Below are 23,274 nucleotides of genomic sequence, written 5' to 3'. Positions count from 1 at the left end.
ACACAAGTCAATCCTAAAGAGTATTTGAACACTATGTATTTTTAAAATTCAATTTGATTGGCATTTTAGAAGAGAATATCAAACAACTGTGGTAAAAAAAAGCCCACAAAAGGGGGGATGGTGGAAGGAGAGAGAGGAATCAAAAGGGGGGATGTTGCACTTTCAATCCACTGACCTGCATCCAAAGCAGCTATGCCTTCATTTTTGAAGATCATATTTCACATGATGCTGCTTTAATATTTCATAGGCTTGGCAGTGAATTCAGGTTTTCCCCAACTTTATCTTCCTAGAGATTAATTACCTCTTGCAAGTTTGCAATTCACACAAAGTTGGTAGTATAAGATATACGCCACTATACAAAAAATGTAGCACAGTGCAAGTTGATAAAAGGGTCTGATTGACAGAAGGAGGACTAACTATTTTGCATGCAGAAGCAACATAAATATAACTAGCCAAGTCACTGCACTTAAATATAGCGAGCTAACCTGCCACCTTGATTTACGAGAACCAAACAGTGCAGGCCTGCACGTACCGAACGAAAAAACAAACCCAAGGAATAGAGTAGCCATGCAAAAGCAGCCCTTCTTCACTGTGGGCTGTAAGCTGAGTGTGTTGGCCAACACAGTGGAAGCGCTGCTCTCACAGGCCATGATGCCCTTGAAACTACTGGACTGGTAACACTATACGCATTGTTACTGCAGTGGTGCATGGAGGTGGGGGAGCAAGTGAAGCTACAGGCAGGCAAGAAGGTAAAGAAAGTGGTTACAAAACACTTTGCCTCACAAAACAAAAGCATATTTTAAAACAAGTGCTTTCAGGCCATGGGGAACTCTGAGCATAACTGACAGTTCTATGTAGGTCAGAAAGCAGATAAAAGAAAAGGAAAACTCAGTCACCAATCTTGACCCCATTTCTTTGGAATGGCAGAAATTATGTTATTCCTTCCTGAAACAATCCAGCCTTCCTCAACCTGCTGCCTTCCAGATGTCTTTGCAATCCAGCTCCAGTCAACCCTAACCAGCATGACCACTGGTCCGGAAGATGGGAGTTACAGTCCAAAAACACCTGGAGACTACCAGTTTGGAGAAGGATGAACACATTCTGGTGTCATTTCAGAAGAGCAAGACAGGTTCCTAGTCCCTCCTCTTCCTCATTGTTTATTCAATTATCCTTAAAAGGGGGAGGGGAGAAATAGGCAGCAGTCCTAACCATGTCTACTCAGACGTCCCACTGAATTCAATGGCGCTTACTCCTACGTAAGAGGATTGCAGTCAGAGACAATAAATGAGATGTTAATATGAGGTGTTAAGATCTGGCAGGGTGCTTGTTGCAGAACTTTGATACAGTAGTGCCTAGAATCAGTCTTTCCCAACTTTCCCAAGATATTGCTGGATTACAGTTCCCATAATTCCTGACCATTGGCTATGCAGGTTGGGGCTGATGGGAGTTGTAGTCCAGCAACATTTGGGGACCCAAAGGTTGGAGAAGACTGGCCTAAATTATACCTTTGTACTCATCAGCTCCTCCTTCAGAATTGTTATAGTTCCCTGATTCTTTTCCTAAAAATAACTAATGGGAAATCTCCATTTCACCTACAGAAATGAACTGAAAGGCTAAGAAAAATAAAAGAGTGAACACATCGTGCTATAGCTATCCAACCTGCAGCTACAAGAGGACTGACTAATCTTGACTAATCTTTAGGAAGGCACCATCGCTGCTATTTTTTAAAAGAAGTTTGAAAACATTTTTATTCCACATTTAGCAGATTTGCTGTGCTGGAAAAATTTTAACTGCTCCTGGCTTTTAATTTTGAATTGTATTTTATATTTTTCTCTGGTCCTATGGTGCTGTCTTTTCATTTTGCTCCTAATTTAAACTTTGACATTGTATTTTAGAGTATTGTGTTTCCATGATGTTGTTTTGTTTTTTGTAAGCTGCCTTGCAAAGGCAATCTGCCCTGAAAGGAGATGTATAAATGCCTTCATTAATGAATTAATCGATCATCAGTATGTGCCATTCCCTCTTTTAATAAATTTTCAGGAAGATGCTTCGTGCCATAGATCCATCAGTTTTCCACATTTTTAATTACTCAAATAATGACACAAATGGGGACTTCTTCCTGTATACACATTACAGTATCTTCTGTGAAGAGTTGCATGATTTTATACAATCCTTATTATTGCTGCAAAAATAGATCTTAGTGCTTGCTTACGGAAACACCTCACCTGAAGCTTCTGCTGAGTGATGGAAGGCTTCGGGGCCAAGGCCTCTGCAGCAGTCGGGGTTATTTTTCTTACATAGCCACCATTCTTCCCTCCGCTTCCCAACACAAAAGAGGACAGTAGTTTCCTCAACTCACCTGGAGTAAAAGGATACATGGACTACAAGCTGACATACATAGAGTGGGATATAAAAGTGCAGAGAAGTATCTTAGACTGAGCACACAGCTCAATGAGTGCAGGAGGAAAGGCAAACATAATCCCAACATTACTCTTGATTAGGAGCACCAGGAAAAGCAGAAGACTATTCACTCTTGCAGTTAGGTTTTTTTTAAAAAAAATCAGCACCATTTTGCAATAAGTTTCAAATTTATAAGACAAATTAAAGCCAATAAAATCATTAATATAAAAACCAAGCACAAGCATCTCGCAAATCTCAAAGGCTCTTTGCCTTTGAAAAAACAAAAGTGGGAAAGTATTCCAAACCACTGGGCCACACCAGAAAAAGCCCTGCTTTTCAAAGGCTGATCTGGTCTCCAAATGACACAGAATTCAATACAGAGCTTCACTTGTAGATGTTAACTGCTCAGAGCATTCATATGTGAGGAAATGTTCCCTGAGATAATCAGAACCATTTACAGGGACTGGTCAAAAGAAAAATTTTAAATTGAGCTGGGAAATGAATTTGGCAGCCCCTGCAATGTTTCAAAATAGGCAATCTACAAGTATGCCAACTTGAGCAACAGAATTTTGCACTAGCTGGAGTTTCCGAACTATTTTGAAAAGCTAGCCCCACATATAGCTATAGAATGGATTAATCTCCAGTTCTCATTTTTCCAGCCTTGAGTTCACCCCACTTCCACATCTTTCTTAAAAAACATTTTTGTGCATAGTTCTCCAAACGCATGCATTTTGTATGCAAGTTTGTCCAACAGATGCATTTTTACAAGCAATATTTCCTAATATGTAGCGTTGAATGTTATTGACACTAACAGATGTATTGTTTGTCCACAAATTTTGGTTGTAGAACTACATCACAAAATTCAGAGAAATGCAAATTTTGAAAGGTAGCTGTGCACTTATTGGTTCATGGTGTGCAAATTAGATATGTCTGCATTAAAATATGAAGTGGATGGATTTCTTCTCTACTGTAGTTTCAGTCTTATGCTGAAGATGCACCTTTTTACCCTGGCCCTTAGGACCAACCCAATTCTTGTGACTAATTTGTTTTAAACTGTTTGTATTGTATTGTAAACAATTGTATGAATTGTATTTTCAAACTGCTGTAAACCCACCCTAGGACCTTATTGTGAAGGGTGTGTAAGAAATTGAATTAATCATTATTAATCATGGGATGCATAAACAGAGCTATAGTTTCCAGGTCGAGGGAAGTAATAGTCCCACTATATTCTGCATTAGTCAGGCCTCATCTGGAATACTGTGTTCAGTTCTGGGCGCCTCATTTTAAGAAAGATATAGACAAGTTAGTGCGGGTTCAGAAGAGGGCGACGAGGATGATAGCCGGTATGGAGAACAAGTCTTATGAGGAAAGGTTGAAGGAACTTGGCATGTTCAGTCTGGTGAAGAGAAGGCTGAGGGGTGACATGATTACACTCTTTAAGTACCTGAAGGGCTGTCACATAGAGGAGGGTACAGATTTGTTCTCTGCTGCCCCAGAGGGTAGGACTAGGTCTAATGGTTTTAAGTTGCAGGAGCATAGATTCAGATTGGACATTAGAAGGAACTTCTTGACAGTAAGGGCGGTTCGGCAATGGAACCGACCGCCTAGGGAGGTGGTGGGATCCCCTTCGCTGGATGTCTTCAAGCAGAGGCTGGACAGCTATCTGCGGGAGATGCTCTAGCTGTGGATTTCCTGCTGTGAGCAGGGGGTTGGACTCGATGGCCTACAAGGCCCCTTCCAACTCTAAGATTCTATGATTCTATCATTCTCTATGTGCAGGACACTGCAGTAATCCAACCAGGTCACTATTTTCCAATAGTGAGCATAGCTGGCACATTGACCAAAACTGATAAAAGGAACTCTAGACTTCAGCTACCACCTGACAATGCAACACCAAGTCCTGACACAGTCCCAGACTATGACCATGATCCCACCAGCAGAATGCAACCCCACCCAGAACAGACCATTGGTCTCACCTGAAGGGTGGTTTTCCCAGGTATCATGCCATCATGTGGGTTATAGCGCCATCTAGCAACCGAAGGCAAGAATGTACTGAAGTCAAGACCTGGGCTGCTCCAGCCCCTCCCACTCCAGTTCATTGGTGACGAGACCAAAATGAGATACCTGATCAGCCGTAATGAATTGCACAGACACAATACCAAGAAAAATAAAGGCAACTGTCCAGCTAAGAAACAGCCACCTCCAGAAAGGTCTTGACTCATTCACACATTATAAATTTATTAAATTTAAACCCTTATCTGTAAAACACGTATGAAAGAATGATACAGTGCAATACACCCAGACATCCTCCAACAGGGAGGGCAGTAATGGCGTGATAGCTGGGAAAACCACCCTTCAGATGAGACCAATGGTTCGTTTTCCCCAGGTAGCATGCCATCACGTGGGATGTACCAAAGCAGGGAGGGACGACCTGCTGCCTATGTACAAGAAACAACCTGTTGCAGAACACACCTCCCGAAAGAAGCATCAGTAGATACGTATCAATCTATCTTATAATGCCTGATAAATGAACCTGGGGTAGACCATACCACCGCTCTGCAAATATCTGCAAGAAGTGCATTTTTGCTTTACTTGTTGCAAACACAGCTGTGGTAGCTGCAGACCTGGTAGAATACGCCATGATATTGCGAGGCACCGGAAGCTTGAGTGACCCATAGACCAGGCAATGCAAGCGTGTAATCGATTTTTTTTTCAGTGTCCTTGGGTGAAAGGATACGAACCAGGAATTCATTAGCCTTATGTCCTTGGTACGAAACAGGTAAATCTTGAGGGTTCTGTGAATGTCTAAAGTGTGCCAAGCTTTCTCAAGTGGATGAATGGGATTAGAGCAGAACGATGGAAGTACGATGTTCTGGTTGCAGTGGAACACAGAGCTTACTTTGGGGTCGAAAAGAAGGATCAAGGCATCACACAACTGGGACCTTATGAAATACACAGATGGCAGGCCGATGACAATGCACCCAACTCTGGCACTCTTCTTGCCAAAGTGACAGCTACCCAAAAAAACGAACCTTGAAGGAGAGCAGTCGCACAGGCACCACCCTGAGGGGCTCAGGGAGGGTGCTGCAGTGCTTGCAGTACCTTCTGTAAACTCCAGGAAGGAAAATGGTGTCACACTGCCGAAGAAAGGGGGGCAGCTGCCTATAAAAAACGTTTAATCAGCGGATGCGAGCCCATGGAACCACTCGAAGGGTAACCAAACAAATTGAAGATATACTGGAAGCCTGGCGATGCAAGGTGTTGGCTGTCAATCCAATCTTCAGACCTCTATGAAGATACGTTAAGACTTGTTGGATGGTGGCTTGCAAAGGTCAAAGAGCCCTGGAAGCACACCAGTCAGAAAAGGCGGACCATGCACTCTGGTAGATGCAATTTGTTGACAATCTTCTAGATGCCAGAATGGTATCAATACCCTTCTGTGATAGACCTATGCAGATCAGCTGTGTCTGCTCAAACACCAAGCCGTCAGACTCAACCAGTCCGGATCTGGATGCCAGATTGGTTCATGAGAAAGAAGATCTGATCTCGTTGGATCTGATCTCGATGGCAGCCTCCAAGGATCTGCTATTAATAGGGCAAGCCAGTCTGAGAATCACAGTCAGCATGACTAGTACATTTGATCCTGTTAGCGCCGAAGCTTGCAGTGTTCTGCCCAGGAAGGAAGCAGATCGGAGACCGTCCAGCCAGGGGGTTAGAAGGGCCTCTACGGACTCTGCCTTTGTATCTAGATACCTTGAGAAGTACCAGAGAAGCCGACAGTTGTGACTCAAAGCGAACAGTTCCACAGTCAGGTTGCCGAAACAAAGCTGGAGGAATGAAACACTACCGGATGTAGTTTCCACTCCCCTGGAATCACTTGTTGCCTGCTGAGCCAATCTGCAGTGACCTTCAGAGCCCCGCTGAAAAAATCTGCCTTCAAGGACAGCAAGTGTCTCTCGGCCCAATATAATGATAGCGTGATAGCATGGCCTCCACCCAAAGGGAAAGAGCTCTAATGCCCCCTTGCTAGTTTTAATGCAGTTTCACATCTTCATGACTGGAAGATGCAAGGGGCCAGATAGACTGCTCTCAACTCCAGTTACACAAGATAAACAGTGAAGTAAGCATTACCAAAACTAAATGCTTTGATAAATGTAATATGGAATGTTAAAACTGTTATTAGTCACCCAGGGAACTGGTGATGACGGTCAGGACTTGAGTGATCAATCCCCACCTTTCAGGAGAATTGCACCTCAGGACATAAATGCCTATGTAAGTAACAGTGAGTTTAGACTATGTGATTAATCTTGAGGCTAGTTTTGCAAACAGCTAGTGAACAGAGTCTAGTTTGCTGAACAGCAAAATGAGCCTTAATAAGGCTACATGGAATTTGTAATAGTCAACATCGCCCAGGGTCCTGCTGGTGAAGACTTCACCTAGCAACCAAGTTCATTTAAGTTATTCTGCTAAGCAACATTTACCCAGGAGGATAACCACGGGATCCTTAGAGCCTTCAAGGAAGAACCTGGATAAATCCAAAAAATTTCTCAAACAGTTAGGAAGGTTGCAACTGTTCAGAGTAGCAAGCTGGAGCTTTCCATTAATGTCCCCAAAAATAGATAGGGCAGAAACCTCATGTAATAGACAAACTGTATTGGTCATTACTTCCCCGCCCCCCGGATGAATAAAAAGTCCCCCTCCATATGGAAGTCACCGGATAATTTCAGAGGTTTACACCGCCAGTTCTGAAGGGCTAGCAAAACTCTGCACAGTCAATTATGAAGGGCTGCAAAGGTTCACGCAGAGAACTATGAAGGGCTGAGACCTTAAACTGAAGCTCATGCAATTCATATATCTGAGGCCCCTATAGGAGTCACCAGGTTATGAAGGCTGCAATATTTACACCAACAGCCATGAAGGACAGCAACTGTTCAAAGGGGCAGAGTAGAGCTTTGAGTTGTAGCTCAAAAAGCGGTTCATATACCTCCGGTACATCAAGGCCCCTTAGAGGAGCCCAGAGTTATTCCACTGTTGCCCCTGGAAACAGCATGCTATCTGTTCAGACCTAAGGAAAAAACGGGAATCAAATATTGCTTCCAGTGAAAAAGATCTGACATAATTCCTGCCGAGGACTATGCCATCTCTCTGCCCAAAGCTTCTGAAGAACCAGCTGGGCCCCTTTTTCCAGTCGCTAGATAGAATGGTCCCTTGGACCCACCTGAAGGGTGATTTTCACAGGTACGCCTGCCATCAGATTGGGTAGTACTGCCATCTAGCGTCCGAAGGCAAGAATGCACTAGAGTTAAAACCTGGGGCTCGAGCCCCTCCCACTCCAGTCTTCATGATGACGAGTCCGAAGTGGTAAATCTGAAAGTAACCAAAGGGCAAAAGCCCCAGCAGCAAAGAAAATATACATAGCAAATATCATAGAACTTGCAACATGAGAATAGGTTTTAACTAAAGAAAATCAGACAGAGCACGAAACATATAGGTTGAACTATATACAAAATACTGAACAAATTTCCCCAGAAATCCCCCACAAGGGAGGGACGTGATGGCAGGCGTACCTGTGAAAATCACCCTTCAGGTGGGTCCAAGGGACCATTTTCCACAGGTAGCCTGCCATCAGATTGGGATGTACCAACGTAGCCCCCTAATAGGGAGGGATTCCTAGAGAGTTACAAATCAGAAATAACGTGTTGCAGGACACGTCTTCCGAAAGAGGCGTCAGCTGAAGCATAGTGATCGATCTTATAATGCTTCACAAAGGAGTTAGGGGTAGCCCATACCGCCACCCTGCGTATGTCTGTAAGAGGAGCATTAGTTAGGAAAGCCGCCGTAGTGGCAGCAGACCTGGTCGAATGAGCCGTGATATTAGACGGCACTGGCAAATTAAGTGACTTTTTTCGGCATTGATCAGCCAGCCGTGAGAATGTAGTGCCTCTAGGGTGAACTGGATCTGCCTGTTGGCCAAGTCCCGGGAGCCTGCTCGGAGGAGGAGGTCGTCGAGATAAGCATAAATATGGACCCCCTGGAGGCGGAGATACGCCAGCATGGTGGCCATCACTTTGGTGAAGAGTCGGGGGGCCGAGGAGAGGCTGAATGGAAGGGCCTGGTATTGAAAATGGAGGTGGCCTAGTGCAAATCTCAGGAACCGTCTGTGACCCGGGCAAATTGGGATGTGTAAGTAAGCGTCCTTCAGGTCGATGGATGCGATAAAGTCCCCTTGTTGTAGAGCCTCTACAATAGACGCCAGAGATTCCATCTTGAAGTGGCGGTATTTGACGAAGCGGTTGAGGCCCTTGAGGTCTAAGACCGCCCTCCATGAGGAGTCTCGCTTGGGAACCGTAAAGAGGACGGAGTACACGCTTTGTAGCCGTTCGGATGGAGGAACAGGCTCTATAGCGGCTATCTCTAGGAGATGTCGTAGGGCGTCCTGCATGACCTTTTTGCGTGCCCTGGAGACGGGGGAGATGCAAAATTTGTCCGGTGGTGTCCGCCAAAATTCTATATTGTAGCCCTGGGTGAAGAGAAGTTTGACCCAGGAGATGTTTGTCAAGTTTAGCCAGATGCTGGAGAAGGAGAGTCTGCCTCCAATGGGGATGGAGTCAGAACTGCCTGCGCTGACGGGTTCCTCTGCCATATGCCTGCCTGCTCTGGTATTGGCCCCTGTATTGTGAGCGTTGTCTAGGCCAGGGTGCCTTGGAGGGACGGAAATTTGTAGGCCTGGTATCCCGTCCTCGTCCACCTGGTCGTCCTCTCCGAAAGGGTTGGAAGGAACGGTAAGAAGTAAACCGTCACACGGGTCTGCGGTCGTCTCTTTTGGCCGTAGCTAGTGCAGGTTTACAATTGTCCTTGGGGTCGACAAGGACTGCTTTGAGTGCGTCCTCGCCGAACAGCATAGATCCCGAGTATGGAGCTAAGGATAAGTTGGTTCTGGCAGTCGAATCGGCATCCCAATGTTGGAGCCATAGGATACGACGAGCTACAATTTCGGCTGCAAGGGCGCGTGCACCGTGATGGGAAGCGTCTAACGTGGCGTCGGCCACAAAGGCAGCAGCCTTGTGTATCTTGAGGATACATTTCCTTAGTTTGGCGGGATCCGGGTTGGGGTCGTCAAGGAGATCCTCTAACCACATCATGGAAGCCCGTGAGAAGATAGAGGCGGTAGAAGAGGCCCGGATGGAGTGAGCGGAAGCCTCATGGATCTTATGGAAGACAAAGTCAAGCCTCCTCTCATAGGGGTCCTTGAACAGTGATTCGCCTTCCTTTGGGAGGAGAGACCGGGATACGAGATTGGAAATAGGTTGGTCCACCCCCGGGACGTTCAGAAAGGACATGAATTCCGGGTCAAGGGTATAGAGCTTGTTGGCTAAGGATGAGGAACGACGTGGACGAAGGGGACGGGCCCATTCTTCTCTGATCAGTTTTTTAATGGGGTCTGGTACACGAATGAAGTGCTGCACTGATCTGGGGGACTTGAGAACTCTGGCACCCTTGACAGGAGGGACAACCGGTTGTACAAGTTCTGGTTGAATGCCAAGAGTGTCCATGACTCTACGTGACAGATGAGAGAAATCCGCCGGGTCAAATAGGCGATAGGAGATCTCCTCCTCCTGGTCAGATTCCCCACTCCATTCATCCAGGTCAGTCTGAAAAACGTTCATGTAGTCATCAGTCTGAGATTGCTCTACGTCCAGTCTACCCCTGACCACCTCATATGGGTTAGGAGAGGGTAGCATCAGTATTGTCACCAGGGTGTCTCGCAGAGCTGGGCTGTCGTGAGGTTCCGGGCTGAGAAGACAAATGTAGAGAAGGCTGGGGTTGGGATAGGCACCCCAGCAGCTCTCGTAGTTGTTGCAGGAAGACAGGGGTCAACTGTATCCCTGGGAGAGTGGAAGACGGTAGCGCCTGTTCCTGAAGAGGAATTTGAGGCTGCCCAGGCGGAGTTTGAGGAGCTTGACTGGGGAATCTTTCAAACTCTTCCTCTGATGACTCAGAAGGAGACTGGAAAAGTGCAGGAACAGCTGCATGTCGAGGTTTCTCCGGAAGCGAGGGTGATACGTAGCGTGCCTTCTTGGGTGCCCGGCGACCAGACAGGTGTTTAGTCTTTGCTTTTGCCTTGGCGTGTTTATGTTTAGCTGGCTGGCGTGGTGATGGACGGCCTGCTTCAGGGGATATTGTCACCTCAGGGTTCAAATCCGCCATGTCAATCTCTGAATGAACGCCCACAATGGGGAAGGAGCGGTAACAGAGCTAAGGTAGAAATAGTATAGGACAGACTAGAGACAGTATGACAGGAGTAAGTACGCCCAGCACGAGGAAAATAACGACTCGGGTAAGGCTGGCGCCAAGCTAAGTACACGCACACAATGGGGAAGGTGCGAGACCGCTAGTTACGCTGCCACTTTGGCCACGAGCAAAGTCCACACACACAATGGGGAAGGTGCGAGACCGCTAGTTACACTGCCAACTTGGCCATGAGCTAAGTACACGCACACAATGGGGAAGGTGCGAGACCGCTAGTTACACTGCCAGAAAAGATAAGCCTTATTTAACAATCGCAGTGTGGCCAGGGCTAGATACACGCACTCAATGGGGAAGGTGCGGTACCGCCAAGGTGCACAGACTAATAATGCGCCGGTGAAGGTGGAGCATAAGTCAATTGGATGTGCACCTACAAATATACACACACACAATGGGGAAGGTGTGGTATAACGGGGCTACTGGAGGTGCACCTACAAATATACACACACACAATGGGGAAGGTGTGGTATAACGGGGCTACTGGAGGTGCACCTACAAATATACACACACACAATGGGGAAGGTGTGGTATAACAGGGCTACTGGAGGTGCACCTACAAATATACACACACACAATGGGGAAGGTGTGGTATAACAGGGCTACTTGATGTATCTGAAGGAAATACTGATTAGGTGAATATAAGTTTGTTAACAGGAGACTACACAAGTCCCACAACAGGGCTACTTGATGTGTCTGAGGGAAATACTGATTAGGTGAATATATTAGGTGAGTATATGTTTGTTAACAGGAGACTACACAAGTCCCACAAGTGAGAAAAGTATTAGAAAAGAAAAAAGCGGCAAAAAACAAAACAAAATGGCGGCCGCGATATCGGAGCCTCTCACTAAGGCCCTAGAAGGGTTTGAAAACGGCCGGGAGCCAGCTGGAAGGATATGCCACCGGAGGGTGCCAAAAAACAGGCAAGAGAGGCGATATCAGTAAGCCTAATTAAGCCCAAGCCGGGCTGAATGAACAGCCGGGCTGAGGGGCCTGTGTAAAAGAATTGAATAAATAATTAACAATGGCGGCCGTGATATCGGGGTTGGCGGGAAAACGGGAGCGCCACAAGAGGCTTCAGTAATCCCTGAGGGAGGAAACGGGTGGGGTGTCTACGAGGGAGCTACCGCCGCAAGCTTCCCTATGTAGAGGCTGAATTACAGACGGAAATAAGGAGGGGGGAGACCGCAGCCGCGGAGCCCCCGCTAGACGATAAAACAGCAACCGCTGCTGTTGGAACCTCAGAAGACTGAATTACAAACGGAAAAAATGAGGGAGGGGACCGCAGCCGCGGAGCCCCCGCAAAAAAGAGAGAGCAGCAGCCGCTGCTGGTGGAGCCTCAGAAGGCTGAATAACAAACGGAAAAAAAGGGAGGGGGGGGACCGCAGCCGCGGAGCCCCCGCTAAACAGGAAAGCAGCAGCTGCTGCTGATGGAGCCTCAGGGGAAACCCCGAAGAAATAAAGAGGTAAAGCGATAAGGAGAAGAGTTGAAAATAAAGACTTAGCTACGCTCTGTCTAAATTCCGATCTGCCTCGGACGGAGGCAAGAATGAAGACTGGAGTGGGAGGGGCTCGAGCACCAGGTTTTAACTCTAGTGCATTCTTGCCTTCGGACATTAGATGGCAGTACTACCCAATCTGATGGCAGGCTACCTGTGGAAAATGACAGGAATTCCTCAGCAGAGGACTACAACATTTTTCTGCCCAAGGAATCTGGGTAGCAAACTATTATTATTATTATTATTATTATTAGATTTATATCCCATCCTTCCTACCAGCAGGAGCCCAGAGCATCACTAGGTCCCTTCCCCAGGGTTCTGAGTGAAAGGCTAAGCCCTTCCCACAGTCACTGGACAGACTGAGAAAGCGTTGCCCATTACTTTCCACAAGCAGCATCAACACCAACATTGCTGCTCAGGTGCAATTTCTGAGGAGGAATACTTGGAAGACCCACGCTTAGCTGCTATACTTACCTTAGGGCCGCCTTGCTTACCTTGGGGTCAATGCACACTTGGTGAAGCCCAAATTGCATTCAACATTCCTCTCAGTAGAATTCCTTCTGACGCAGGATGTGCGAAAAATGGAACTGATGGCTGCTGAAATGGCTACTGCTGCCTATCACTGCGTTGTGCCTAAATAGTGACATTCATAAGACCAACACAGGGTGATCCAACCACGATTATGCACACACAGTAGAGGGAAGCGGACCCAGGCAATATATCAACACCCGCACAGGTAGAGTGGTGCAGTAGAGGCCAAAAGTGACCCAACCCAGAAGTTGGCCAAGGGCAGAAAATAACCATCCACAGCACAGGACAGGCAATATATCAACACTCACACAGGTAGAGGGGTGCAATGAATTAATGAGGCCAAAAATGACCCAACCCAGAAGTGGGGAGAGGTCCGATCTCTAAAGAACTCTAAATGCAGCCAAGGGCAAAAAATAACCATCCACAGTATAGGGGAGCGGTAATTAGTGAGGCCAAAAATAACCACACACAGTAGAGGGAAACAGTGTGACCTCTAAAGGCAGCCAATTCCTGATTAATCAATACACACACAGGTAGCAGGGTGCGGTAGATAGCGAGGCCAAAACTGACCAACACAGGCAGGGGGAGTGGTCTGCCTCTAATGAGTTCCAAATGCCACCAAGGGCAAACAAATAATTGCACCGGTAGAGGAGAGTGTTGACTTATGAGGCCAAAACTAACACCCCCCCTCTCTCTCTCTGTGTGTGGGGCAACCTCTAAAGAGCAAAAATAATCGCACACAGTGGAGGGGGCAGTTAGAGCTCTAAATGCAGCCAGGAAATCCAGCCAAGGGGTAAACCAACTGCACACAGTAGATGGGAGCGGTTCAACTCTGAATGTAGCCCAGAGATGCAGCCAAGGGCCAGAACATCTAAACACCATCAACTACGGCCCAAACAAACTACTTGTGGCAGAGGGGCAAGTCATTTGAGGTAGTTACATGACAGTAGCATCAACTGACAAACGGGAACAGAAGGGGTAGTGGAAGCTGAGGAAGGCCCCAACGTGACAGTGCCAGGTGCCTGAGTCCTAACCTCCAAGATGGTCTCGTTGGCAGTGGAGGCAAATAAAAAGGACATCCAATCAATCTGCTCCACAGTAATCATTACCAAGGTAGAGGGCACTTCCAGTGAGCTTGGAGGAGACACATGCCATGCCTGCCTGGCAGCCAGCTAAGTAGGGGAGACCTGGTGCTTGGAGGTCCTGTACTTCAGGCCTTATACCTCATAACAGATTGAGATGTGAGGTAAAGACAATGATGCTCCACATCCGAAAACTGATCGACATGGAATACACTCACCTGTCACCTAGCCTGCCACTGGTGCTTGAGCCACCATGTTATACACGCACATGAGCGAAGGGTGCGGTATCTTTAGTCACACGCACTGGAAGAGGGGTGCAGTGCGAATAGGGAGCACCAGTACACACCCACAGACGAGGGGAGCGGTACAGCCCCGAGTGCACTTCTAGCGTTGAGCACGATGACGTAGGGGCTCAGGTACACGCACACGGTAGGAGGGTGCGGTACAGCTCCAATGCCCTTTTAAATTCTTGGTTGTCTCACTCTCTCTTGTTTTTTTAATAAAAGTAAGGTTAGTATAGCTATATATGCCTTATATATCTCCCCTGTGCGTATATATGTATGTATGTGTATGTGTATATAAAGAGAGATATATCGTTACCACGTATAAATGCCCCCATATGGGGGGGGGAACAGAGGGCTAAAAACCCTTAACTATAAAGAGAGGGAATAAACAAACTGGAAGGTGTGCCAAAAGGCAGGAAAAGGTAAAGGAAATGGCGGACACAAATGTCAACGGCGCCAGTTAATGAAATGTGAGGGGAATGAGGCGGGCGTATCAAAACACTACCACCCCTGGAGTCGACCAGAGCCACAGACATGAGCTCCGGTATAGTCCTTCGGGACTGCACCGCAAGCCCAGAGATGAGGAAGGTGAGGGGGGAAAGAGCTGCTGCCGCAAGCTCCAAACAAGCTGCGCTAGCAGGCGCTGCCTCCCCAACTGTCGACTGGAGCCGCCACAGCGAGCCCTGAGATGAAGGAGAGAGGAGAAAGAGCCACCACTGTGAGCTCCAGGCTGGCTGCACTAGCAGACGCCACCGCCCCAACTGTCAACCACAAGCCCCGAGATGAGGAAGGCGGGGGGAAGAGCCGCTGCCGCAAGCCCCAGAACGAAGAAGGCGAGAGGGAAAAGAGCCACCACTGTGAATTCCAGGCAGGCGGCACCCCAATCATCAACCGGAGCCACAGTGCAAACTCTGGTTCAAAAACGAAAACCAGGTAGGAGATAGGGAGAGTTTAGCAATCCAGAGGTGGGGGGGAAATACCAAACCCCGTAAACCCCAGAAATTAGGGGGGGAACTGCCAAACCCTGTAATAACAGCAATGAGGGGGAAAAGAGCTAAGGGGAGGGAAGGACTAGGAAAAAGCAGCCCCCAACACCAAAATCTCTCAACACTCTCTTCACCCACACACACTTTCATAGAAAAGTCTTACTACATACAGATACAACTGCCTCGGACGAAGGCAAGAATGAACTGGGGTGGGAGGGGCTGGAGCAGCCCAGGTATTGACTTCAATACATTCTTGCCTTCGGATGCTAGATGGTGCTATAACCCACGTGATGGCATGCTATCTGGGGAAAACAGCCATTTCCACAGCTAGCTGGCCCACTGAGTCCTCCACCATCATTCATTCTGTCTCATTTGGACTATGTTCCAGTTTATTCACCCCCCACTAATCACAGGCACACATTCCGGGACATCACCACTCCTCCTAGACTAGGTGAAAAAAGAGATAAAGCTGGTTTTCATCAGCATACTCATGGCACCAAGCAACAGCTTCAGAGTACTTCATCCACCACCATTGTTTTGGCGGGTTGGGGGGAGAGAACGTTTCCTTATGTTGCCTCCCCTACTCCTATCAGGGCCCTGCTATAAATGTAATTAACTTAACGCTCTGGCAGACAATCGGCAACCCCCAATGTCATTTAATGCAATACCAAAGACTCACAATGCCCCCCCAACACAGTTCCTTCCTCCTCATTTGTTTCCTGCTTCCTCACCTACTCAGGCTTTTGAAGTGTTCTCTCCCTTTTTCTTTGTAGTTTCAGAACAACTGAGTCAGAATTTTATTTCATAAAAATAAATGTATTATACAGCCACAAGAGTGGCTGTGCACTATAGCCAGCATGGATTTTTCACATTGCGCAATGTTAATTGAAAATACCCCCATGCCATTCTGATCCTTCCCATAAGCTCATTTCAAAACAAAACCTTACAAAACTTATAGTCCTTGCTTAACAACCCTCTAGGTTTTCATGTTGATACACAAAACAGTTAGAGAGAATCAAGAGTTCAAAAAGTAAAAAGAGAGAGAGAAAAACCAGACCCCCTTTGGACTTTTTTCTCTCAAGAGTTCTCATAATTTCTTGTAATTCATTAAAAATCAGCCATGTTCGCAGAGCACTTGTAACCCTATTACAGACCTTGCCCCATACTCTGACCGTCATCTTCTGCAACTTAAAAGTTAAAAAATGCCTGCTGATTTTTAATTAAAGAAATTTTACATTGAACTCAATGATAAGGCCCCAGCATGGTCAGTAAAAACCAAAGGTTGGTGTTCTAAAAGCCAGACTCACAGCCGCTTGGCTTGGCTAATCAGGGGGCCACACCCACAACAGACCTTTATTTCATTTTAGACAGTCATTTTAGACAGTCAGAAGCCTGAGAAGTGTAGTTTGTGAAGGTGCTGAGAGGAGATTCCTATTCCCCTGACAGAGCTCCAGTGGCCAGAGCGGTTTAACAGTCAATCACTCTGATTGAAGCTCTGTGAGGGGAACAGGGTGTCTCCTAGCAACTCTTGGCACCCTTCACTAACTACACTTCCCAGAATTCTGGTGGAGAAAACCCTGAAAAGCAATACTGTTCACAATGTTTTCCATTTGGAAAGGAAAGGGACTTCCCCTCTGCCCAGTGCCAACCCACCCAATCTCATCTCCTCCCCTCCCCCTCCCCTCCCCTCCCTGCCCCGCCCCCAGGTCAGTTTCACCTATCCCAAGTACAATTGCACAGAAATCCCATTGATCTCAAAAAGTATGCAAATGTTCACACCCACCCTCCCCTTCTTCTTCCTATCCCCTCCCTCTTGCCCCTTCCCTCCCCATTCCTTCGCCCCTCCCTCCCCTTTCCAATTCCTTCCTTCCCCTCCCCTCTTCCCACCCCCTCCTCCTCACTCATGGTCAGTTTTAACTCTCCTAACCATGATTGCATGAGACAGAACTCACAGAACCCACAGAACTCAATAACCATAAAAATGCTTTTCCCCTCCTTCCCTTCTCATCTCCCTTCCTCCTCCCCTCCCTTCTTGCTTCTTCCTCCTCTCCTGCCCACTCCAGCCCTCCCTCTTCTCCTCCTTCCCTCCCATGGTCATTTTACCTATCCTAAGCATGACTGCACAGCAGTAAATCCCACTGAACTCAATAAACATGCAAATGATCAAACCTGCCCTTCTCCTCCCCTCCCCTTCCTGCTTCCCTCCCCCTACTCCCCACTGCCCTTCCTCCCCTCCCTCCTCCTCTGCCTCCCCTCCCCATCCCCTGTGGTCAGTTTGCAGGGGAGTAAATCCAACTGAACTTAATAAGCATGCAAATGATCAATCCATTCTCAGCAAACTTGGACAGGATCCCATTTCTTACCTCCCAGATTAAAAAGCAAAGATATTCACTAATAGGCAAAAAACCTTCCGGTTTAAGAACATACCTATAGCCAACAAATATTTCTATCAATCTTTAAAAAGCAGGGAAATTGGGCAGAAGAGCTGGCCTCCTCTCTGAGATATTGTACTGCCCTACAAATTTGTCAAAATGCAAACACAATTTGGGTTGGGCTTTCACAGTCTAAACCACTTCCTGTGCAGCTTGGAAGAATTTGATAATGTTCTTCTGAGCATATGGTGAGTGGTGGCAACACCTGCAATCAGCCCAAATAACATAAACAAGACATGTGCTGTGCTGATCTTGTTTTAGCAGGGAGGAAGCACCAATCTTAAGACACAGTTGATATAGTTCAGGTGGTCACTTTAAATATGTTTGATTTACTTGGCAATTTAGTGACATTTCCTATAGTAAATCATTTTCTTTTGCTTCTGTTTCTGTGAATATGTGAAGCACAGCAACACCTTGCAAAATTTACACTAAAAAACAATTGTGGAATAATAGCACTGACTATTCTGCAGAACAGTCTCCAGTGGACATGAGGAATGTCTCAGTTTGCACAAGATAAAACAGTGGGAGGTGAAATATATTCTAGCAAATTTCTAGGTGAGCTCTATGTTTTTAATTGACCGTGCCCACCTTTCCTTAAACGAAGTGGTTTAAACATAGCAGCCTGAACACATGCATCTTGGGCAGGCCAAGTTTGTTTTTTCCAAGAACTAAAGTTATTGCTTATGTAGCAACATTTTGTAATCAGACTGATTTTACATCAAACTGCTCTTTCAGATTATACTGTTAATGCACCCAAAATAGAAATAGAACATAACCTCCAGTTTGAAACACAAAAGGCTGTCTTCACCATTATATGACACTGACCAATAAAAAGGCTTTGAAATTAATTTAAATAAATTTGACACAGATTTCTAGGATGAATAATGACAGAAATATAATTTTAGATTCTCTGTAGAAACATTAGTAACACAGGAAAGAAGCAAAGTAAGAACACCAACAAACATACAAAAAATGTAATTCTCCATCTTTGGAGGTGGCAGATTTTGCCACCACTTATCATATGCTCAGAGGCATATGTTACCAAATTCTTCCAAGCTACACAGGAAGTGGATTGGACTGTGAAAGATCAACCCAAATTGAGTTTGCATTTTGACCAATTTGTAGGGCAGTCCAATATCTCAGAGAGGAGGTCAGGTGTCCTGCTCCCCGGTGCATTCACTATAGCTGCTCAATTTCCCTGCTTTTCAAAGTTTGATAGAAATATCTGTTGGCTATAGGTACATTCTTAAACCGCAAGGATTTTTGCCTGTTAGTGAATAGGTGTATTTTTGCCCTGGTTGTATGACTTGAGGAAGTTGTTCCCCTGCTATTTACGAACAAATTGGTAGGCTTCTGCCTCTGCATGTGTGCGAGTCTGAAATCAGAAAGGAATTCTTTTCATCTGTTCTCCAGAACAGTAGATGTATATTGGTCTGTTGTACTTCAGCAAATCCTTTTACAATTATTTGAAAGTAATCCCATCAAGCCCCATGGGATGAAAATTGAAGCAGGGCTGTCTTTTATTCAAGAATAGTTATTCCAGAACACTTTTGTTCCAGGCATCATCCAGTTCCAGTATGCAGCCTGACAATTAACTCCCAAAGGCAAGTGGCATTCAAGAGAAAAAAAGTTGCCTTCCCCTGGTTTAAATGTCAAGCATGCCACATGTTCTAGTCCATGCATTTAATACACAAAATGTACTCCAGCAGCTTACTTAGTTCCAGACAAAGAGACTTGCAAGATCATTTCCATATTTTGCAGTTGTTGCATGGGAATATACCTTAACACAGAGAGTCAGTCTTACTCATTAGTTAAATAAGCTTTGAAAAAAATGGAAAAGGACTGCCTTCAAGTTGATCCCGACTTATGGCTACCCTATGAATAGGGTGTTCATGGTAAGTAGTATTCAGAGGAGGTTTACCATTGCCTTCCTCTGAGACTAGTCCTCCCCAGCTAGCTAGGGCCTGTTCAGCTTGCCACAGCTACACAAGCCAGCCCCTTCCTTGTCTGAAACTACCAGCTGGGGGCAGCTGGGCTCCTTGGGACTATGCAGCTTGCCCACGGCTGCACAGGTGGCAAGGCACGTAACCCCTGAGCCACTCACTGTGGGGGTGATCTTTAGCTGGCCCTTTACACCCAGGAGACATGAGCGGAGATTTGAACTCTGGACTCCCAGCCAGGCTCTCCTCCCCACTGTGCTATACCAGCTATACTAAACAACCTTTAAGGTATTTTAATTATCATCAGAATTATAAACAGGACATCACTCAGGGCCTGTATCAGTGTCAGAGCAAGGTCAAATCACCAAACAGTACTTCCAGACGTCACAATCCCCTAATCCACAAGCCTAATTTAGTTTAGTCATGCTAAAACACATACAGATATGCTTTTTGATAACTACTGTTAGTGGCAACTCAGTTTTGGAGCAGGAAGTTCACTTTTTTCCCCTAGAGTCTCTCTCCAATATCAAATAAAGGATTCCAGATTTCAAAAGGAGCATTTTTTTACATAAGACATACTTTGATAAATGACTTACCAAGATATGGACAACAGGTATAAAGTAACTGCTGATCCACCAAAGGCACAGAATCCTAAGGGGAAAAGAATGAACCATAGATTGATTTCTTTCAGAGGCACTGGATAGTGTAGAGAAGCCCACAGACTGCTTGTCATTGGCAGGTCATTCTTAGTTACACGTGCCTCAGACAACTAACAATGTAACAGCTCCTCATATGCACATTCTCTTATGCTCATTTATACAAGTTTACCAGAGCTTGAACTGTCATTCCAGAGTCTGTGGTCAATCCTTCTGGTCTTGCTTGGGCAGCAAAGAATAAATTTTCTGGGACAGTAGGCACCTGGAACAGAAGCCCTTGAAGAGTTAATCCTCCCAGCAGGACACAACAAAGCAAAAATACAGCTTCACCTACAGCAGTGGATGAATGCTTACATATGCGAAGCTCTTAAAACATTTAAGAAAAGTATTGTAAGAACAGTTTTACATTTTACTTCTATAGCACTTGCTAAGTATTTTCAAAGGTACATTGTTTCTTAAATGTATGTTGCAAACAACCATACATGAAAAAGCCATCCCAAAACTGCAAGGATCAGTAGCTTATTCAGGAAACACATCTCTTTATTTTCAGAAAGTAGCAGGTATCTGTAAGAGAAAGAGAACATTAAATTTCAAACGTTTTATCAGTTACATCATCTCTGAATTTCCCCTTTTCCAAGGGTCTGTTGTTCTGCTCATTTCCCTTACATTTTAAAACTCTGCCCCCTCTCACACGTCACAGTAAACCTGTGGACAAGCCACGAGCTAGTGCACACTGCTAAATTGCTCCTGTTTCACTCCACCATTCATTATACTGTGATATGTGAACCAATCCTTGTGGTTTGTTTCTTCCAAAGTGCTGGTTCACACGACATAGTTAGCCAGGGCTTATGGTTTCTTGTTTCTCACTCCAGAAGTGATAGAACAAAACAGAAACAATTCAGCAATGTACACCAGCATGCTGTTCTTTCATTGTAAGCTTTGGTTTATGGTTAATTGTACAAGGCAATCAGCATTCAATGTGCACTACTAGAAAAAAGTTGGCTATCAAATCTCTTCATTTGTTTCTGGGATCTGCAAATACAATACAACTTTAATGTAAAAACACCCCAAAATTAAAACAGATCAACAGCTGACTATTACAGAAAACATTTTTAATTCTCTGCATAAGCCTGGCAGAAAAGAAGTTTCCAGCAAATGTATGATGTGTTGTAAGTGATCGGAGCTTTCTTATATTGTAATAATGAAACATTTAACTCAGTGCTACAATACCTCATGGTTGACAGTAAGACAAAACTTCTAGTCATTTTTGTAGACATAGAAGTTATTAATGGCAAAAAGACAAGTTTCGCCAAAAAGCCAAGCTACTACTCCCACAAGAATTTAGGTCCTTGATGCAGATCTCAATCAAGATACAAGTATTCCTTTCCAAACTCTTACCTGTATAGCTGCAAGAGGAGAGTAAATATCTTCCCATAGTAATCCAGATATGGGGCAATATAATCCATAAGGGAAAGGAACTCTACAACCCAAGGCACAGTCAAGACCGTGCATCGTTTCTTTATAGATTGCCTCAGCAGCTTCAATATATCCAGCACAGGAAGGGTCTTAAGGGAAAACAAACATTGGAAAAATGTTTTCACACTGGAAGCTAACTTATCCATCTTACTTGTTCTTGTTTGCTTGTTCTTCATGACCCTTCATTTGGGAATTTTGCATTTCATGACAAAACACCTCTATATTTGCAGCACCATGAAGTAAGAATCAATTCCTCGTTTTGCTATGAATTCCTCTTCAGCACATGTTACTTGTTGTCATGGACAACTAGAGTGTTACCATTTTGATTACCAAATGCCAAGGAGTATGAAAGGGAGGTAGACATCTCCAAACCCCTTCATTACTGTTCCCATTTTCCGCCACTGAGTTGTCCTTCACCACCAAGAAGAAAACTCCTTCCTTGACTAATCTGTATGAACGGATTGTCCATCTTTTGTACAGATGGGGTAGGAGACAAAACATAACCATCTAGGCTTATTATTCAGGTACTACTGCACCCCCCTTTGTATTTATACACTTTGTATCAGGGAGCCCAAATTTTAGCTAACGAGGGGTTTTTTTTGCCAACATCAATTAAGGCACTCTCAGTTCAGGTCCTAGCTCTAAAATAAGGTTTTTGGGAGAGGTTTTGGGAGAGACACACATGTGCGTTCAGTTTCACATATCAGGGAATGGTAACAGAACAACTTCTTTAAAAGAAATAATTCACTAATAGGCAAAAAACCTTATGGTTTAACAATGTATCTATTTTTTTTTATCCTGACTTATGGCTACCCTATGAATAGGGTGTTCATGGTAAGCAGTATTCAGAGGGGGTTTACCATTGCCTCCCTCTGAGGCTAGTCCTCCCCAGCTGGCTAGGGCCTGCTCAGCTTGCCACAGCTGCACAAGCCAGCCCCTTCCTTGTCTGCAACTGCCAGCTGGGGAGCAACTGGGCTCCTTGGGACTATGCAGCTTGCCCACGGCTGCACAGGTGGCAGGGCACGTAACCCGAGCCACTCACTGGGGGGCGTGATCTTTAGCTGGCCCTTGACACCCAGAAGACACGAGCGGGGATTTGACCTCACAGACTCTGGACTCCCAGCCAGGCTTTCCTCCCCACTGTGCTGATATTTCTTTCAAACTTTAAAAAGCAGAGAAATTGAGCAGCTATAGTGAATGCACCAGGGGAGCAGGAGACCTGACCTTCTCTTTGAAATATTGTACTGCCCTACAAATTTGTCAAAATGCAAACACGATTTGGGTTGGCCTTTCAGTCCAATCCACTTCCTGTGTAGCTTGGAAAAATTTGGTAACGTGCCTCTGAGCACATGGTGAGTGGTAGCAATACCTACCATCTCCAAAGATGGAGAATTACATCTTTGTACATTTGTCAGTAGAGAGCCAGTGTGGTGTAGTGGTTAGGGTGTTGGATTACCACCTGGGACACTGGAGTTTGAATCCCCACATAGCCATGAAGCTCACTGGGTGACTTTGGGCCAGTCACTGCCTCTCAGACTCATGAAAACCCTGTCCATAGGGTCACCATAAGCCAGAATCGACTTGAAGGTAGTACACATACATACATGTTTGTCAGTGTTCTTCTTACTTTACTTCATTCCTGTGTTACTATTGTTTCTACAGAGAATCTAATCTAGAAAATTTT

General features: G+C 45.5%; 1 protein-coding gene across 1 annotated transcript in view; it reads right to left on the bottom strand.

Moving 5' to 3' along the window:
* The window catches only part of CDAN1 (codanin 1), an 83,848-nt gene that overhangs the window by 18,778 nt on the left and 41,796 nt on the right, over positions 1–23,274 (bottom strand). The window contains exons 14-18 of the mRNA XM_061611278.1: positions 21,513–21,679; positions 20,597–20,678; positions 20,287–20,376; positions 20,055–20,109; positions 2,226–2,359 (exon numbers count right to left, since the gene is read on the bottom strand). Of these exons, the coding sequence (XP_061467262.1) occupies positions 2,226–2,359; positions 20,055–20,109; positions 20,287–20,376; positions 20,597–20,678; positions 21,513–21,679 (528 nt within the window). The remainder of the gene's footprint in view (positions 1–2,225; positions 2,360–20,054; positions 20,110–20,286; positions 20,377–20,596; positions 20,679–21,512; positions 21,680–23,274) is intronic.

Source organism: Rhineura floridana, chromosome 2 (assembly GCF_030035675.1).
Source record: "Rhineura floridana isolate rRhiFlo1 chromosome 2, rRhiFlo1.hap2, whole genome shotgun sequence".
In the NCBI taxonomy this organism is placed as follows: domain Eukaryota; kingdom Metazoa; phylum Chordata; class Lepidosauria; order Squamata; family Rhineuridae; genus Rhineura; species Rhineura floridana.
This window is presented reverse-complemented; position numbering and strand designations above follow the sequence as displayed.